The sequence below is a fragment of the Pisolithus orientalis genome, assembly GCF_024613125.1.
Source record: "Pisolithus orientalis strain OTSU chromosome Unknown F5J12scaffold_7, whole genome shotgun sequence".
Lineage (NCBI taxonomy): Eukaryota > Fungi > Basidiomycota > Agaricomycetes > Boletales > Pisolithaceae > Pisolithus > Pisolithus orientalis.
Window position 1 is genome coordinate 692,645 of NW_026260788.1, and position 13,458 is coordinate 706,102.

Sequence of the window (13,458 nt, forward strand, 5' to 3'; positions counted from 1 at the left end):
TTTATGGGAAGATCGTGGATGCCGAAAAATGAGCGAGGAATTTCCAGGTGCAGTGACCTCGTAAACAAAGTGATTATAAGCGAAAAGGCAATACTTTCGTGTGTGGCGGGCCACGCAGGTGCAAGGTGAGCTTCTTGGTTCCTGCGTACAAACTAAATTTCCAATCCTTGTTTCCCCTTTATTTCATTACTAGTGCAACAGATTTCTCTTGATGACCGATGCTCGACGTTAGCAACATTCGATGTGATCGAATTGCTCGGTCAACTTATGGTGGGTTATGCGCCTTCGCTCTTCCTTGCAGTGTTTGCTGCTAGATACTTCCGTATCAAAGCTAAGAAGCCTGATCCATCCAGAGTCCGGATTCCAGGGTGGGAAAACCGAATTTCGCTACTCGCCAGAGAGTTTGCGATCGTCATAGTGGAGACCTTGCTTAGCCACAGTGTGTGGTCACTGCTGGCATTACTACCATCGTGCCGATGTGCAGAGTCGTGCTGAACTGCTCATTCACTCGTTATCTTGCTGACACCATATTTGGTGATTGAGAATCACATCTGATCTCATTCCCTACTTGAGGTCTTCCACACTCGTCGGATAATATGTATAGCGACAAGTGGACTATCACGCATAATCATATCAAACCAAGGCTTCCTATGCCTTCCCACACCAAGGTGTCGCATCTAGAGAGTAGAAGCGGCGCTGAATGGGAAGAATAAGGAACCCTGGGTGGAATATATTAAGCGTAAAGATAGCAAGGACGACCATGCCACCATCCAGGACATCTATATAGACCCGTTAGCTAAAAAGTGGATAACCATTCAAAGTGCCAAACGCACTGAAATACAACTGTGTGGATATAATCCGTCCATTCCACCCGTCTATCAATTCCACGGTCCGGTAGACAGCCCTGGCGAAGAGTGATAGATCAGTCGCTAGGCGCGATAGTAATGAGAACATGGAGTATTACCGGATGAATAAGCAGGTCGTGTTGAATCCCATCGCATACAATGATATCTTTATACGTGAGTCTATTCCAAGCTTATATGCAATAGATTGGTGACGCTCCAAATCGTCAGCGGGTGGCTTGAGCGGCTGGTCATATGCGTAACGGAGAAGGAATTCGCTCGAAAAGATAACAAAAAGCGTGATGGCGACTGGTCGATAGACGTCCCGTTAGATGACAACGACAAAGATGGTGCGTGGGGACGAACCCATTTGCATGATGATACCGATGAGCATGACATTGCCACCCTGCCAATGAGGGTGAACAACGGAGAAATGAGACCCACGACGCAACTTACGGTAGTGGGGTTCTTTCCGTTACCAGCGGCCATTGCTGCCAAAGCACCTCCGACACCTTGAATAGTCAAAGAGATGGCGTCCTAGATAATACTTTTAGGCGAACAGTAGCATATACAGTAATTCTTGAGAACGCACACTCGAGCAGAATAATATTGTGTCTGCAAAATACGACTTTAAACAAGACGCTGGTAGGTGGACGGAAGTGTATACGTACACATCTTGGGGCTCAGCCTACTGTAACGGGGACCAAGAGCCTTGATGATATACTCCAGGGTCACGAAGTTGGCTGCTATCAAGGGGGTTGGACCAGTAATAGTAGCAGATATTCTAGAATTTGGCGAGTAAGATGTCAGGAATCACTGCCAGTACAAAGAATGCGCACTGTACTTCAAAAGGAACGAGCGCACGGGGATGGCTGCTGGAGTATAACCTTGCGCTCCATCCAACCAGCTCTGACACTCCGCAAAATACGGCTGTCGGGAAGAGCCACCACATGCGGAACCGCACAGCTTGGACGATGTGCGCAACTGAGACAGTCAGTATGATCTCGTTTTGATGGCATGCGTGTATAACTTACGTGTAGATATTGCAAACAAGATGACGAACGCAATACCAACATCTCGGGATGGAACGTAGTTATAGGGACCAATTCCAGTATTACCTGCTAGGTCAGGACTGGACACGCGAGCTAACAGTAGTGGTTAACGACAGCCTAGCAGAAAATATTATCCGATACCCACTCATCAAAGAAGTCCAAGCCGTGTTCATGATTGGAGTCTATTTCTGCCAGGGAGTCTAGTCGCCAGCCGTAAATTGCAAAAGTTCGTAAGCTGCGCTACCAGAGCGCAGTGGACAAGGAGTGGCGCGAACGAGAGTGAAAGGAGAAAGAAATGGTGATGGACTAGCACCAGCGAAGAGATCAGCGTAGCAAAGGAGGGATTTATATACGACACACACCTCGAATAAAGCTGTGCAGTGGACTTGACATCGTATAATCGCTGGTATGATTTGAGGGAGAAAGTGTACAGCCGACCAGGTTGTGCATCAAAATTCAGTGAAGGCTGTCATGGCAGTTGCCCTTCACACCTGTCTTTGGAGTTATGGCTGCCCCAGCTGGGGTCAGTTCATGGTCAGACTATCGGGCGACATCAGGCGCCAGCATCAACGTTGACAACAATGCATGTGCATATGAGGCGCATAAGTATCCACCAAAATGCAGTGCAATTGTCAATCAGCAATCAACGTTACAACGTCAAGCCTGGCTGTTTACCGGCATAGGTTTCCGAGTTCTCAATCTGCAGAATGGTTTTTGCATATAGAGATGAGGCAGGTTGAACCCATGGCTGGCTGTTGAGTAGTGGCTGCAAGGTAGTTGCCCCGACTTCTTGTTCAATGGTACACAAGCTGGTTCCGCCCATGTGTCCTCCTGGGCGGAACTAGCTAACCCACAACTCGAACTCGTCATTTAAGTATTGAACGCTGGGCGATAGGCCCATTTCCTGGCGACCGACAGGCACGCTGAAGTGTGCTAGTGACCATTTGACGGGATGACTCGGAAAATCCGACCTCGGTGATTTTCCGTGGAAACTTGGTCTAGGTTGCTGTCATTATTCGTTGATATCAAGGATGGACACAGTACAGAGGTACAGGACTTCCAATCCATACGAGAAGGCTTTTGGGTACTGCAGAGCCCTCAGAAAGGGTCCCTTCATCTTCGTGTCCGGCACAACCGCCGTCGACGTCACCACCGGGAAAGTCGACCATCCTTCCTCTGCTTATCACCAAGCCCTCAAGGCACTCAAGGAGCTCGTGGTGGCCGTGGAGTCCTTAGGTGGGAACAAGGCTGTCATTGTCCGGGTTCGGATGTTTGTGATTCACGAGAGCGATGCTACTGAAGTCGCCCGGGCGTTGAAGGAGGAAATAAAAGACGTTGAGCCTACAGCCACTATGATTCTGGGGGCCAAGTTTGTGTCCCCGGACATGCGTGTTGAGATCGAGGCCGACGCCGTAGTATCGCTCTAGTGCGTTTCTTGCATCCGGATCAACTAGCTTCCTCTGACCTTCAATCCTCGACAGGCACGCTGGAGTGCAATTGTATCTTATTTGACGTATTATGACACCTTCGTGGGGTTGAATACCCTTTTCTCCATTCCGTTGCCTCGCTGTGGACAGTGAAACTCATACTTGGCATGAAGCCTCAGGACACAACAGAGATAGGTCCTCTTCTGTACCACCTCGCGGGTATTCATTGGAGATACTCGCTCCCGAAGCTTACCTACTCATGAAGTTTCGTAGTGTGCACGTGTAGTGCAGGTCCCGTAGGTGCTGTGACAGTTCCCATCACGATGCGATTAAGTATGTATTGTTCTGAGGCGAATAATGCCCACAGATTCCTTACTCCACTCCTCTCTTGCTCTCGACCTTTCAACATGTCAGTCACTGCTTCGCTTCCAGTTCCCCACTACAATGCGGCACTTCCCACAAAAGCCGATTGTGAGCTGCGCTCTCTATCGTACGAGACTGGCTGACATCACTATAATGTGATGATGCGGCAGTGGACTGTGCCGATCTTCCTACGATTAATCTATCCAAGATGGAGAGCGCGCAATGCCGCGCCGCACTTGCATTTCAAGTCCGGGATGCACTACTTACCCATGGGTTCTTCTACGTCGTCAACCACGGATATTCACAAGCTCAGGTGAGTTTGACTCTGTGGCGCTGTGATTGGAAACCTGTTCTTGCCCCTTCTGAAAAGACAGATCGCATGTTTGATATCACCGATGTGCCATTTCCTGCGTGAGCGACGAGGAGAAACGCCTGTATGCCGACATAGATCAAGAGACTGGTTGGTACCGGGCGTATAAACTACGACAACATTGGGTACATTTTCCAACGATATGTCTCCTCCCAACGTTCTCGTGTTAACCGAACGGATTATATAGCACATTGACGCTGTTGTCCGTGACCATATCGAGTTTATCAACAGTAAGTACTACATTAAAGTCGTCCTGGTAGAGAGCCTCCATGACTCATCTTTTTCTGGAGTAGATCGAGACGTCCACAAACAAGGTCATCCTGAAGCATTACGACCTTCCCCGAGGTCGAGGATTTTGTTCGGTTCAATCACGCCAATGTTCTATTTGCCGTCCTGAGGTCCGTCAGCGCAATCTGTCAAATGCCTTTTCTTTTTCATTGGTGGCGCGCAGACTCATTGCACTAAGCCCGGAACTTCCTGAATATGCATTGGTCAAACTCCGTAATTGCAACGGCCTCGGAGAGGCTTTCGGTACGTAGAAGTTAGGGGTACCAACTCAGGCTCACATCGTTCACAGTCAAATTTATCAAATAGCGAGTCTATTAACACATCTTTTGTGTAGTATAATCAACTCAACATGCATCCCTCCTTTCAGTTATCCCTGCTCTACGGAGGATGAAGAGAAAACAAACAATGTTTGGTTCAAGGGACATACAAGTCTGTCGAAAGGCATTCTACGTCTGTATATTGGCTGATACTAACGTTTGCCCACTCCATTTGCGGTCCGTTGCAGATCCTGGAAGCATAACGACTCTATGGAGCCAACCAGTCGCGGCATTGCAAATTCTCGGAAAGGACAGCAAATGGCGTTGGGTCAAGCATGTCGAAAACGCTCTCTTAAGACCTGGTTTTATTACTTCTTTTTTTTTTTTAGGAAGAAATTGGAGAATTTTTGACTGCTCTGCGAGTAAAACTTCTCTTATGTGTCATCTAACAGATCGTGAATGCTGGCGACGCGATAGACTTTCTCACGGGTGAGTATTACATGGGGACCATCCATCGTGTTGTCCAACCTCCCGGATCAACAACAATACACTCGTCTAGGCGCTTTGTATGTTGCCATGACCGATTGTGACGTCAAGTTGGTGCCGTTGTATGAGTCCCCTGTCTTGAAGAGGGTCGGGATCAACCCTTGTTGCGAGAATAGTGCTCCAACGATGTTAGAGTGGCGGAGGAGAAGAGCGAATGGGTATGGTCGGACCGAACTCAGACCAAGTAAAGACAAGGGAGTCGAGGAGGTCATTGATGGTGTAGTCGTCAAACATTACAATTGACATCAAAGAAACAAGTGTCCTCTCTGTTCTACATCAACAGGGAAATTCAAAGACCTCCACAGGAATATGAGACCACACTATCTGCCATGAACTCGCCAAGCCCTTAGTCTCGATCCAGATGTTACGGATCGCCTTGGGAGACTTCGAAGTTGTCCTCACTGTTCTTACCGGCTCGATTACCAGGGCCGGGCCGAACTGTGAATATAAGGGCTTATTCCAGTTGATGTAATGTGAACGACAAAGTAGACTGAATTTCTTCAAATTGCGAATCCACACGTTCCCTCGTGATGGAAAATCGCTCAGCATATACATCTAACCGCACATGCACTTGTGTTCTTGGAGTTCGATATCGTCAGTCAAGGCAGAGAGGTACAAATGAAGGCGATCATGTCCAGGTACATACTAGTAACTACAAGTCAAAGGCCTTGCGTACGAGTGAGATGCATGTACGACTTTCTTTTTCTTTTTCTTTTTCTTTGTCTTTGGAACTTCTTTCACCCCTGGGTTTAACGGTGAAGTCTCTAAAGAAACCATCCACGAGCTTCATCGTCTTAAACTCCTCTCGCACTGCAGCCAACTTCAGTGCGTTCTCGAATCCTATGAGACGCCCTTCCTCTACACTGATCGGCTCGGACCGTTTGGTCAACTCAACTAGAGCAGGAAGTTGCCACTTCTTGATCTGGTACTTCGAAGCGAGGACCAATTTGTTAACTGGGTCAAGAGGCCGGGAAGGCGAATCCAGACATTGGATGGCGGCATCACGCAACTCATTGAACTCCCACATCGTCGATAACTTGAGAACTGAAATCCATTGAGCTCTGCCTAAGCTCGAGCCCTTCTGTTTCCCATGTTGTCTGGCATATGGTGCAGGTGTCAGCTACGGATGGAGAATAATGGAGAGACGGACCTGTTCAATAGAGCTCGTAACAAGCTTTCAAATTCCTTCTTGGAAACGCCTTGCAGGGTCACTGGGCATGTATCACTCTGACCTTCAACCGTCTCCGAGTCACCTTGGGGGAGAAGAAACATGTCCCTGAAGACAGTTGACTCCGCCTCCAATGGCCCCCGAGGAACGCGAAAAAGACAGTCCTCTACTTGGGTGAAGGGTAAGCTGGAGGGTGGCGGCAGAAAGTAGGGTGACACGCACGAGGAAGGTTACTGTGTGAATATAAAATTCCAGATACTTCGACCGTCTCAGAGTGCAGTCAGCCATGGAAACGACGAGAGAAAAGGTGACCTGCAGGGCGTGTCGACGGTATTAATCGATGATCACAACACGTGAACTGAGCGCTCGAGAGTCATGCGGCAACCAAAGATAAAGATGTTAAGAACAGAAATACCAGCACTGGGAGTGCCCTGAAGGGATCACACTATCTGCCATGAACCTTGCCAAGTTCTTAGTCTCGATCCAATGTTATGGATCACCCCGAGAGGATTCTGAAGTTGTCCTCGCTATTTTTACCGGCCCGATTACCGATGCCGGGCCGAACATATGGGCTTGTAATGGAAAATCGCTCAGTATATCTAACCGCACATGCGCTTGTGCTCTTGGGAGTTCGATATCGACAGTCAAGGAAAGAGGTACAAATGTAAGGCGATCACGCCCAGGTACATACTGTACTAGTAACTACAAGTCAAAGGCCTTGCGTACGAGTGAGGTGCATGTACGACTTTCTTTTTCTTTGTCCTTTGGAACTTCTTTCATCGCAGGGTTTAAGGGTGTAGTCTCTAACGATAACATCCAAGAGCTTCATCTTCTGAAACTGCTCTCGCACTGCAGCCAACTTCAGTGCGTTCTCGAATCCTATGAGACGCCCTTCCTCTACACTGATCAGCTCGGACCGTTTGGCAAACTCAAGTAGAGCAGGAAGTTGCCACTTCTTGATCTGGTACTTCGAAGCGAGGACCAATTTGTTAACTGGGTCAAGAGGCTGGGAAGGCGAGTCCAGATGCTGGATGGCGGCATCACGCAACTCATTGAACTCCCACATCGTTGATAACTTGAGAACTGAAATCCATTGAGTTTTGCCCAAACGCGAGCCCTTCTGTTTCCCATGTTGTCTGGCATATGGTGCAGATGTTAGGTTGCGGATGGAGAATAACCGATAGACGGACCTGTTCAATAGAGCTCGTAACAAGCTTTCAAATTCCTTCTTGGAAACACCGTGCAGGATCACTGGGGATGTATCACTCTGACCTTCAACTGTCTCCGAGTCACCTTGGGGAAGAAGAAACATGTCCCTGAAGACAGTTGACTCCGCCTCCAATGGCTCTCGAGGAACGCGAAAAAGACAGTCCTCTACCTGGGTTAAGGCTAAGCTGGAGGTGGCGGCAGGAAGTAGGGTGACACGCACGAGGAAGGTTACTGTGTGAATATAAAATTCCAGATGCTTCGACCATCTCTCTGAGAGTGTGCAGCCCGCCATGGAGGTGACGAGATAAGGTGACCTGGGCGTGTCGACGGTATCAATCGATGACTATAACACGTGGACTGAGCGCTTGAGAATCATGCAAGACAACCAAAGACTGGTAAAAAATCGCCTGACGTCCATCGCGAAGTTAGCTGCTTTAGGAGGGACTAGAGTCACTTGACACGCAAAGACCTCTCCGTTGGCCACAGCTCCTTCTGATCTTCAACCCCTGACGGCTTCGATCTGTACCACCAGGTGTCAGACCCCGTGGGCGTTGTGGCAGTTCCTGTCGTGGTGGTATGTACTGTACACTCTGAGACGAACAACGTCCGCGGATTCATCTCTCCCTCTCGATCTTCCTATCATGTCAGTGACCGCTTTGCCCCCAGTTCCCCATTACAACGCGGCACCTCCCACAAAAGCCGACCGTAAGTTGCATTTCTCTATGTACGATTGACCACGACTAGACTCATCACTGAAATATAATGATGCGGCAGTGGACTATGCCGATCTCGCTACGATCGATCTATCCAAGATGGAGAGCGCGCAAGGTCGCGCCGCACTTGCATCTCAAGTTCGGGATGCACTACTCACCCATGGGTTCTTCTACGTCGTCAATCACGGGTATCCACAAACTCAGGGGAGTTTGACTTCATTATGCCGGATTGGAAATCTGTTCTTACCCCATCTTCCCCCCTATCTGAAAAGAGAGATCGCATGTTTGATATCGCCGATGTACCGTTTTCCTGTGTGAGTGACGAGGAGAAACGGTTATATTCCGACATAGATCAAGAGGAAACCGGTTGGTACCAGGCGTATAAACTACGGCAATACTGGGTATGTATACCATGTTCGTCTCCCAATGTTGTTGTGTTAACCGAGCGGGTTATGTAGCATATCGATGCTGGAGTCCGTGACCAGCTCGAGTATATCAACAGTAAGTGTGCTACTTCAAAGTCGTCTATGTAGATGCCTTTCGTCCCTGACTCATTCTTTTCTTCAGTTGATCGAGACGTTCACAAGCAAGGTCATCCTGAAGCATTACGACCTTTTCACCCCGAGATCGAGGAGTTTGCTCGGTTCAATCACGCCAACGTTCTGTTTGCCGTCTTGAGGTCCGCCATTGCAATCGGCCAAATACTCTCTCGTTGAAATTGGTAACTCGCAGGCTCATTGCACTAAGCTTGGAGCTTCCTGAGGACGCATTGGTCAAAATCCATAATTGCAATGGCCTTGGAGAGGCTTTTGGTAAGTAGAGGTTAGGATCGTGGAACCCGAGCTCATACCACTCACAGTCAGATTTATCAAATAGTCGGTGATCAGTGCGAGTTTTATGCACAATAATGAGCTCAACGTGCACCCCTCCTTTCAGTTATCCCCGCTCTGCGGAGGATGAAGAGAAAACAAACAATGTTTGGCTCAAGGGACATACGGGTCCGTCGAAGGCCATTTTTACGTTTGCAGTCACTAAATGTTTTCCTGCTACGTTTGCATGTCCGTTGCAGATTCTGGAAGCATAACGATTCTGTGGAGCCAGCCGGTTGCGGCACTACAAATCCTCGGCAAGGATGGCAAATGGCGTTGGGTCAAACACGTTGAAAATGCTCTCGTAAGTCCTTACTTTTTTTTTTGATTGATTGCAAGTATAACTTTCTACTGTGTCGTTTATGTAACAGGTCGTAAACGCCGGCGATGCGATGGACTTCCTCACGGGTGGATATTACAAAGGGACCATTCACCGCGTTGTCCAGCCCCCTCCAGATCAACAACAGTACACTCGTCTCGGCGTCTTCTATTTCACTATGACCGATGGCGACGTCAAGTTGGTGCCGTTGTATGAGTCCCCTGTCTTGAAGAGGGTTGGGATCAACCCTCGTTGTGAGGATAGCGTCGCTCCGACGATGTTGGAGTGGCGGAGGAGAAGAGCGAATGGGTATGGTCGGACCGAACTCAGACCAAGCAAAGAAAAAGGAGTCGAAGAGGAAATCATCAATGGTTTAGTCATCAAACATTACAATTGAAGTCAAAGGAAAAGCGTTCCAGGTGTCCATTCTGTTCTACATTAGCAGGATGATACAAAGGTCTCCTTAAAAAATATGAAATGACACTGCGTGCGATGAACCTGACATGTTCTACAGAAAAGCAGGTGATATGAGTGACTGAATGCACCCCATCGTTACAACAGAAAAAAAAAGGAATGAAAAACAAATCATAAACTGAACTTCTTGCCAATCCGCACGACCCCTTGAAATGGCAAACCGTCCAGCACGAACTCTGAATCCTCTCCGCCACCTTCAAAGGGTAAGCTAGCAATATGAACACCGATGCTGGCGGTACCCCGAAGTCCGGCGAGCGCTCCTTTTGAGCTGAAGATTACCTAGGTTGACAAGATGAGGGGAAGGGAATGAAAAGCCAGTTTGTCCTACGCACCTTGCTAACAAAATTGCTGAACTCCTGCTCGCGACCTGGAAGAACCTGAATCGGTACATTCACGATAGAAGCGGTGACCAAAAATGCGGAACCACCATCCTCAGAACCGTCGTATGTGCTGGCAGCTTTCAACCACTCCTCAGGACATATATGGCCAAACGCTCGGGGAGGTAAGGGATCCGGGAGGATGGTACACGAGCCGTTCCGAGAGGTAATTGTTACATTTGCCGCCGATTCCGGGACATCGCCGTCAAACACGAGAATGTTTGGAAAGACTCGCCTGACGTCCATCGAGAAGTCCATTCCTTTCGGGAGGACCAGACGTGCGAAGACTTCGCCGCTGGCTAGCAATCCGTTCCCTGTGGAATTCGGTTTGACCCTCATGTTTCGTATCGTGACGTTGCGAAGGATATCTGGCCGAGTATCCGGGGAAGGGAACTCGGCATCGATAACGAGGGACGGGAACAGAGGAGACGCAATGGATATGGGGTTGTGCTGGAGTGATAGGTAGCGGCTGACGAAGATTGATAATGGCCCAGTTGCCTCTGGAGACAGGGGAAGGACATGTCCAGATATCAAAATCGAGATCGTGGGGTGGGTGAGGGAAAAAGGTTCGGTATGAACGGACGCAAGTGGAACGAGAGTATCCCCAGCACCCGGTACGGAAACGATAAACGGTAGACTTGGGACTGTCATCTCGAGTGTGGGCGGTGCTGGGTTAACAGCCGAGGCATGAGCTTGCAAGACAAGACCTTCCGGAGACGACGCTATGTAAAAATCTCGAAGGGCAACTAGCTTGGAAAATGGCGGAAACGGCTCGCCACTCCCCGGGAAAGGCAGACCAGGAACGGGTGGTACTTGATTTGTATAAGTTGGAAGTCCTTTTCACCAAAAAAAGAAAAGAAAACCTAGCAGACGTACACTGGAACATCGCCTGTACATCAAGATCCTTCTCACTTAGCTTCAATACACTCCTCCAGTTGTTTCTGTTGACGTTACCACCCCATATATCGACGTTCTGGACGACAGCATGGACAGAGACTACGCCTTCACGCCACGAGTCGTTAACGAATTGTGCCAAATCGGAAGAGTTGTTGGTCGGTTGTACAAAGAGAGGAATGGACACAGGCGTCAACCAAGAGTTGTTGGGTGGAGGGTTGGCGGTGATGGGGAGTTCCAGCGGCTCAAGGGAGACCACTCCAAGTAACGCTTGTGTAAAGGAGTAGATATACACGGCCGAGAGATCAGCTGATACTGTCTTGATGAGGCGGACACCGAGACGGCCCATGGACTTCCATGCGTCTTTCAATGTCCCTTCATCATCTTCTGAGTTCACGCCGAGGATGGACCCAGCATCTATGCCTACCCTGGCATCCACATTAATCCAAATTCCACCATCCGTAGCATTGAGAACGTCTACGCGATTCGGCCCCTCGAACACGATGCCTTTCTCCAGCAGATCCTGCGGGGAGACGTCCGACAAAGTGGAAGCAAAGGAATAGGCAAACAAGACGATGACAGCGAATATGAGCAAGCAAAGGAAGAGAGACGTGAAGAAGACTAGCGTCAGCGTCGAGCGCAGGCGGTGTCGGGCGCCAGCGTTCTCTGCATCGATGACGATGTCAGACAAGAGGGTGCTCTGGCTAGCCTCGCCCTGCAGCAGTGGCGTCCTTTCTGAGGTTTGTTCCGGTGCATTGGCTTTGTTCTTTCCCTTCGCATCCCCCGCTGCAAGTGCCATGGCTCGTGGTGTGAGGTCAGACGTAGCCACCTTCCTTGCCAAATCCGCTACAATTGGTCCCTATCTATCCATCTATGTAATCTATCTACGCTCTAGACTCCGTGTTGCACCGGCTGCAACCACATCTAAAGAACCAGCTCGACTCCAGATCCTTCTGCCTCTGTTCGACGGGTTGATCGGTGTCAACGTAGCTGATGCACAGTTCTTCCCCGGCTGACACAGCGCGGCTCGTTTCAAAATACAACGTCCTGCCTTGACGTATCTTGCGGATGTTTGGGGAACAACCTGTGGGGAAAAAAAGACGGAGGCGTCAAAAAACCAGTTGCGTTGCGATACCTGGGACAGCGGGTAGTAGTAGTACACACTGTGATTGAAGTAGCTGGCACTGATCCAAATTCCCCACCCTAACATCTCGTCCCTGCGATCGCCGTCCCAGATACCGAAAGCGTTCCCGGTGTCTCTTGCAAGCACCTCGCGCACGGTCGTCGGTGTGTACTGCAGGAGATACCTTGGAAGTGCGTTGCAAAGGAAAGCGTATATTCGAAGATGAGCGGATAAAATGTGCTGGCGTTCGCGGACGTTCGCAAGTTCGTTGTTTTGGATATGTAGGAAATGGATCCACGACTGTATCTCGTTACGATGCGAATCGGAATCAACAACACCGTTGGTATTACTGCCTGAGACGTGTCGGAGGACGATGGCGGATACGAGCAACCTCGCAATCTCTAGTTCCATGTCCTCGAGGTCGATAGTCGCGCAAAATGCGGCGAGCCGTGCTTTCGATGCCACGAGTTCCTGTACATTTTTCCATGCTTGGTCGATGGCGTCTTGTGTGAGATCGTCTGCAGAACCGAAGGAGGGCGTGTTGGTCGACTTGGAACCTTTCCTGCGAGAGGCTACCAGAGCTTTCGTCAAGGCCGCATCTAGCTGCAGCTGAAGCAGCCCTGTCTCGTCCTTCTCCCAAGTCTTTTTGCAATCTTCGCTGCAAAACCAGGCAGCAGAGGCTTGGAGTCCTCCAGGATTGCATTTTATGCTCCACACACGGGATTGCACGACCTTGACAGGCGCGGAGTCGCTGGCAGCGTATGCGAAGCACTGTGCACATACTTCGCGTCGGTAATCCTTGTAGATGACATGCGCAAAGGGACCTGGGCTCGAATGAACGCGTGTTCCGGCTGGGGTATCGCGAGCTGCAAAGAGGGAGCGTCCGCCATACTGCGTTGTCCGAAGCTCGACATAGTCAGACTCGAAGTTGGGGCCCGTCAACATCCAAATGCTTTGCAAACCTTATCAGCTCCGCCAGATACATAGCAAATCACACACAACACGTCCAGAAGGGGATGAGAGATGCATTCCTGTACTAGTAGATACACATTTCGAAACCATTATTCGTCCTCTGCTACGCCTAAAGTACCGGGTATCAAACTGATCCGCGGGAGACCAGAAGAGAAACGGAAAAAGCCGGTAAACGATACATCTTTTGAGTTGCTT

General features: G+C 49.4%; 8 protein-coding genes across 8 annotated transcripts; 3 read left to right on the top strand and 5 right to left on the bottom strand.

Moving 5' to 3' along the window:
- Window positions 1-489: 489 nt before the first annotated feature.
- F5J12DRAFT_816438 (RTA1 like protein-domain-containing protein) lies at window positions 490-2,535 on the bottom strand. The gene is made up of 11 exons (XM_051745080.1): window positions 2,257-2,535; window positions 2,040-2,200; window positions 1,877-1,987; window positions 1,682-1,826; window positions 1,514-1,626; window positions 1,435-1,457; window positions 1,299-1,379; window positions 1,209-1,248; window positions 965-1,151; window positions 834-904; window positions 490-779 (listed from the first exon to the last, which is right to left on the bottom strand). Exons 2-11 carry the CDS (start codon window positions 2,065-2,067, stop codon window positions 649-651), a joined length of 930 nt encoding a protein of 309 aa, XP_051602225.1. The 5' UTR covers window positions 2,068-2,200; window positions 2,257-2,535; the 3' UTR covers window positions 490-648.
- On the top strand, window positions 2,536-3,758 carry F5J12DRAFT_816440 (YjgF-like protein). The gene is made up of 3 exons (XM_051745081.1): window positions 2,536-3,321; window positions 3,376-3,617; window positions 3,689-3,758. Exon 1 carries the CDS (start codon window positions 2,926-2,928, stop codon window positions 3,319-3,321), a length of 396 nt encoding a protein of 131 aa, XP_051602226.1. The 5' UTR covers window positions 2,536-2,925; the 3' UTR covers window positions 3,376-3,617; window positions 3,689-3,758.
- On the top strand, window positions 3,729-5,388 carry F5J12DRAFT_904481 (Clavaminate synthase-like protein; the record flags this gene model as incomplete). Its single annotated transcript, XM_051748531.1, has 11 exons — window positions 3,729-3,792; window positions 3,855-3,997; window positions 4,055-4,081; window positions 4,108-4,179; window positions 4,242-4,284; window positions 4,348-4,399; window positions 4,506-4,589; window positions 4,710-4,771; window positions 4,848-4,936; window positions 5,052-5,115; window positions 5,159-5,388. The coding sequence occupies 11 exons, from the start codon at window positions 3,729-3,731 to the stop codon at window positions 5,386-5,388; spliced, it is 930 nt and encodes a 309-aa protein (XP_051602227.1).
- Window positions 5,389-5,700: 312 nt separating this feature from the next.
- Window positions 5,701-6,657, bottom strand: F5J12DRAFT_816458 (uncharacterized protein). The gene is made up of 3 exons (XM_051745082.1): window positions 6,536-6,657; window positions 6,296-6,477; window positions 5,701-6,242 (listed from the first exon to the last, which is right to left on the bottom strand). The coding sequence occupies exons 1-3, from the start codon at window positions 6,599-6,601 to the stop codon at window positions 5,798-5,800; spliced, it is 693 nt and encodes a 230-aa protein (XP_051602228.1). The 5' UTR covers window positions 6,602-6,657; the 3' UTR covers window positions 5,701-5,797.
- Window positions 6,658-6,874: 217 nt separating this feature from the next.
- Window positions 6,875-7,865, bottom strand: F5J12DRAFT_816462 (uncharacterized protein). Its single transcript, XM_051745083.1, has 3 exons — window positions 7,504-7,865; window positions 7,122-7,449; window positions 6,875-7,075 (listed from the first exon to the last, which is right to left on the bottom strand). The coding sequence occupies exons 1-3, from the start codon at window positions 7,812-7,814 to the stop codon at window positions 7,016-7,018; spliced, it is 699 nt and encodes a 232-aa protein (XP_051602229.1). The 5' UTR covers window positions 7,815-7,865; the 3' UTR covers window positions 6,875-7,015.
- Window positions 7,866-8,163: 298 nt separating this feature from the next.
- F5J12DRAFT_970019 (Clavaminate synthase-like protein) lies at window positions 8,164-9,963 on the top strand (the record flags this gene model as incomplete). Its single annotated transcript, XM_051750068.1, has 10 exons — window positions 8,164-8,227; window positions 8,297-8,443; window positions 8,512-8,636; window positions 8,694-8,736; window positions 8,803-8,914; window positions 8,968-9,047; window positions 9,095-9,110; window positions 9,172-9,233; window positions 9,305-9,408; window positions 9,476-9,963. 10 exons carry the CDS (start codon window positions 8,164-8,166, stop codon window positions 9,818-9,820), a joined length of 1,098 nt encoding a protein of 365 aa, XP_051602230.1. The 3' UTR covers window positions 9,821-9,963.
- Window positions 9,835-12,004, bottom strand: F5J12DRAFT_816474 (uncharacterized protein). Its single transcript, XM_051745084.1, has 3 exons — window positions 11,151-12,004; window positions 10,230-11,086; window positions 9,835-10,176 (listed from the first exon to the last, which is right to left on the bottom strand). The coding sequence occupies exons 1-3, from the start codon at window positions 11,965-11,967 to the stop codon at window positions 10,009-10,011; spliced, it is 1,842 nt and encodes a 613-aa protein (XP_051602231.1). The 5' UTR covers window positions 11,968-12,004; the 3' UTR covers window positions 9,835-10,008.
- A 7-nt stretch (window positions 12,005-12,011) lies between these two features.
- F5J12DRAFT_816477 (SET domain-containing protein) lies at window positions 12,012-13,243 on the bottom strand. The gene is made up of 2 exons (XM_051745085.1): window positions 12,333-13,243; window positions 12,012-12,252 (listed from the first exon to the last, which is right to left on the bottom strand). The coding sequence occupies exons 1-2, from the start codon at window positions 13,234-13,236 to the stop codon at window positions 12,053-12,055; spliced, it is 1,104 nt and encodes a 367-aa protein (XP_051602232.1). The 5' UTR covers window positions 13,237-13,243; the 3' UTR covers window positions 12,012-12,052.
- Window positions 13,244-13,458: the final 215 nt, after the last annotated feature.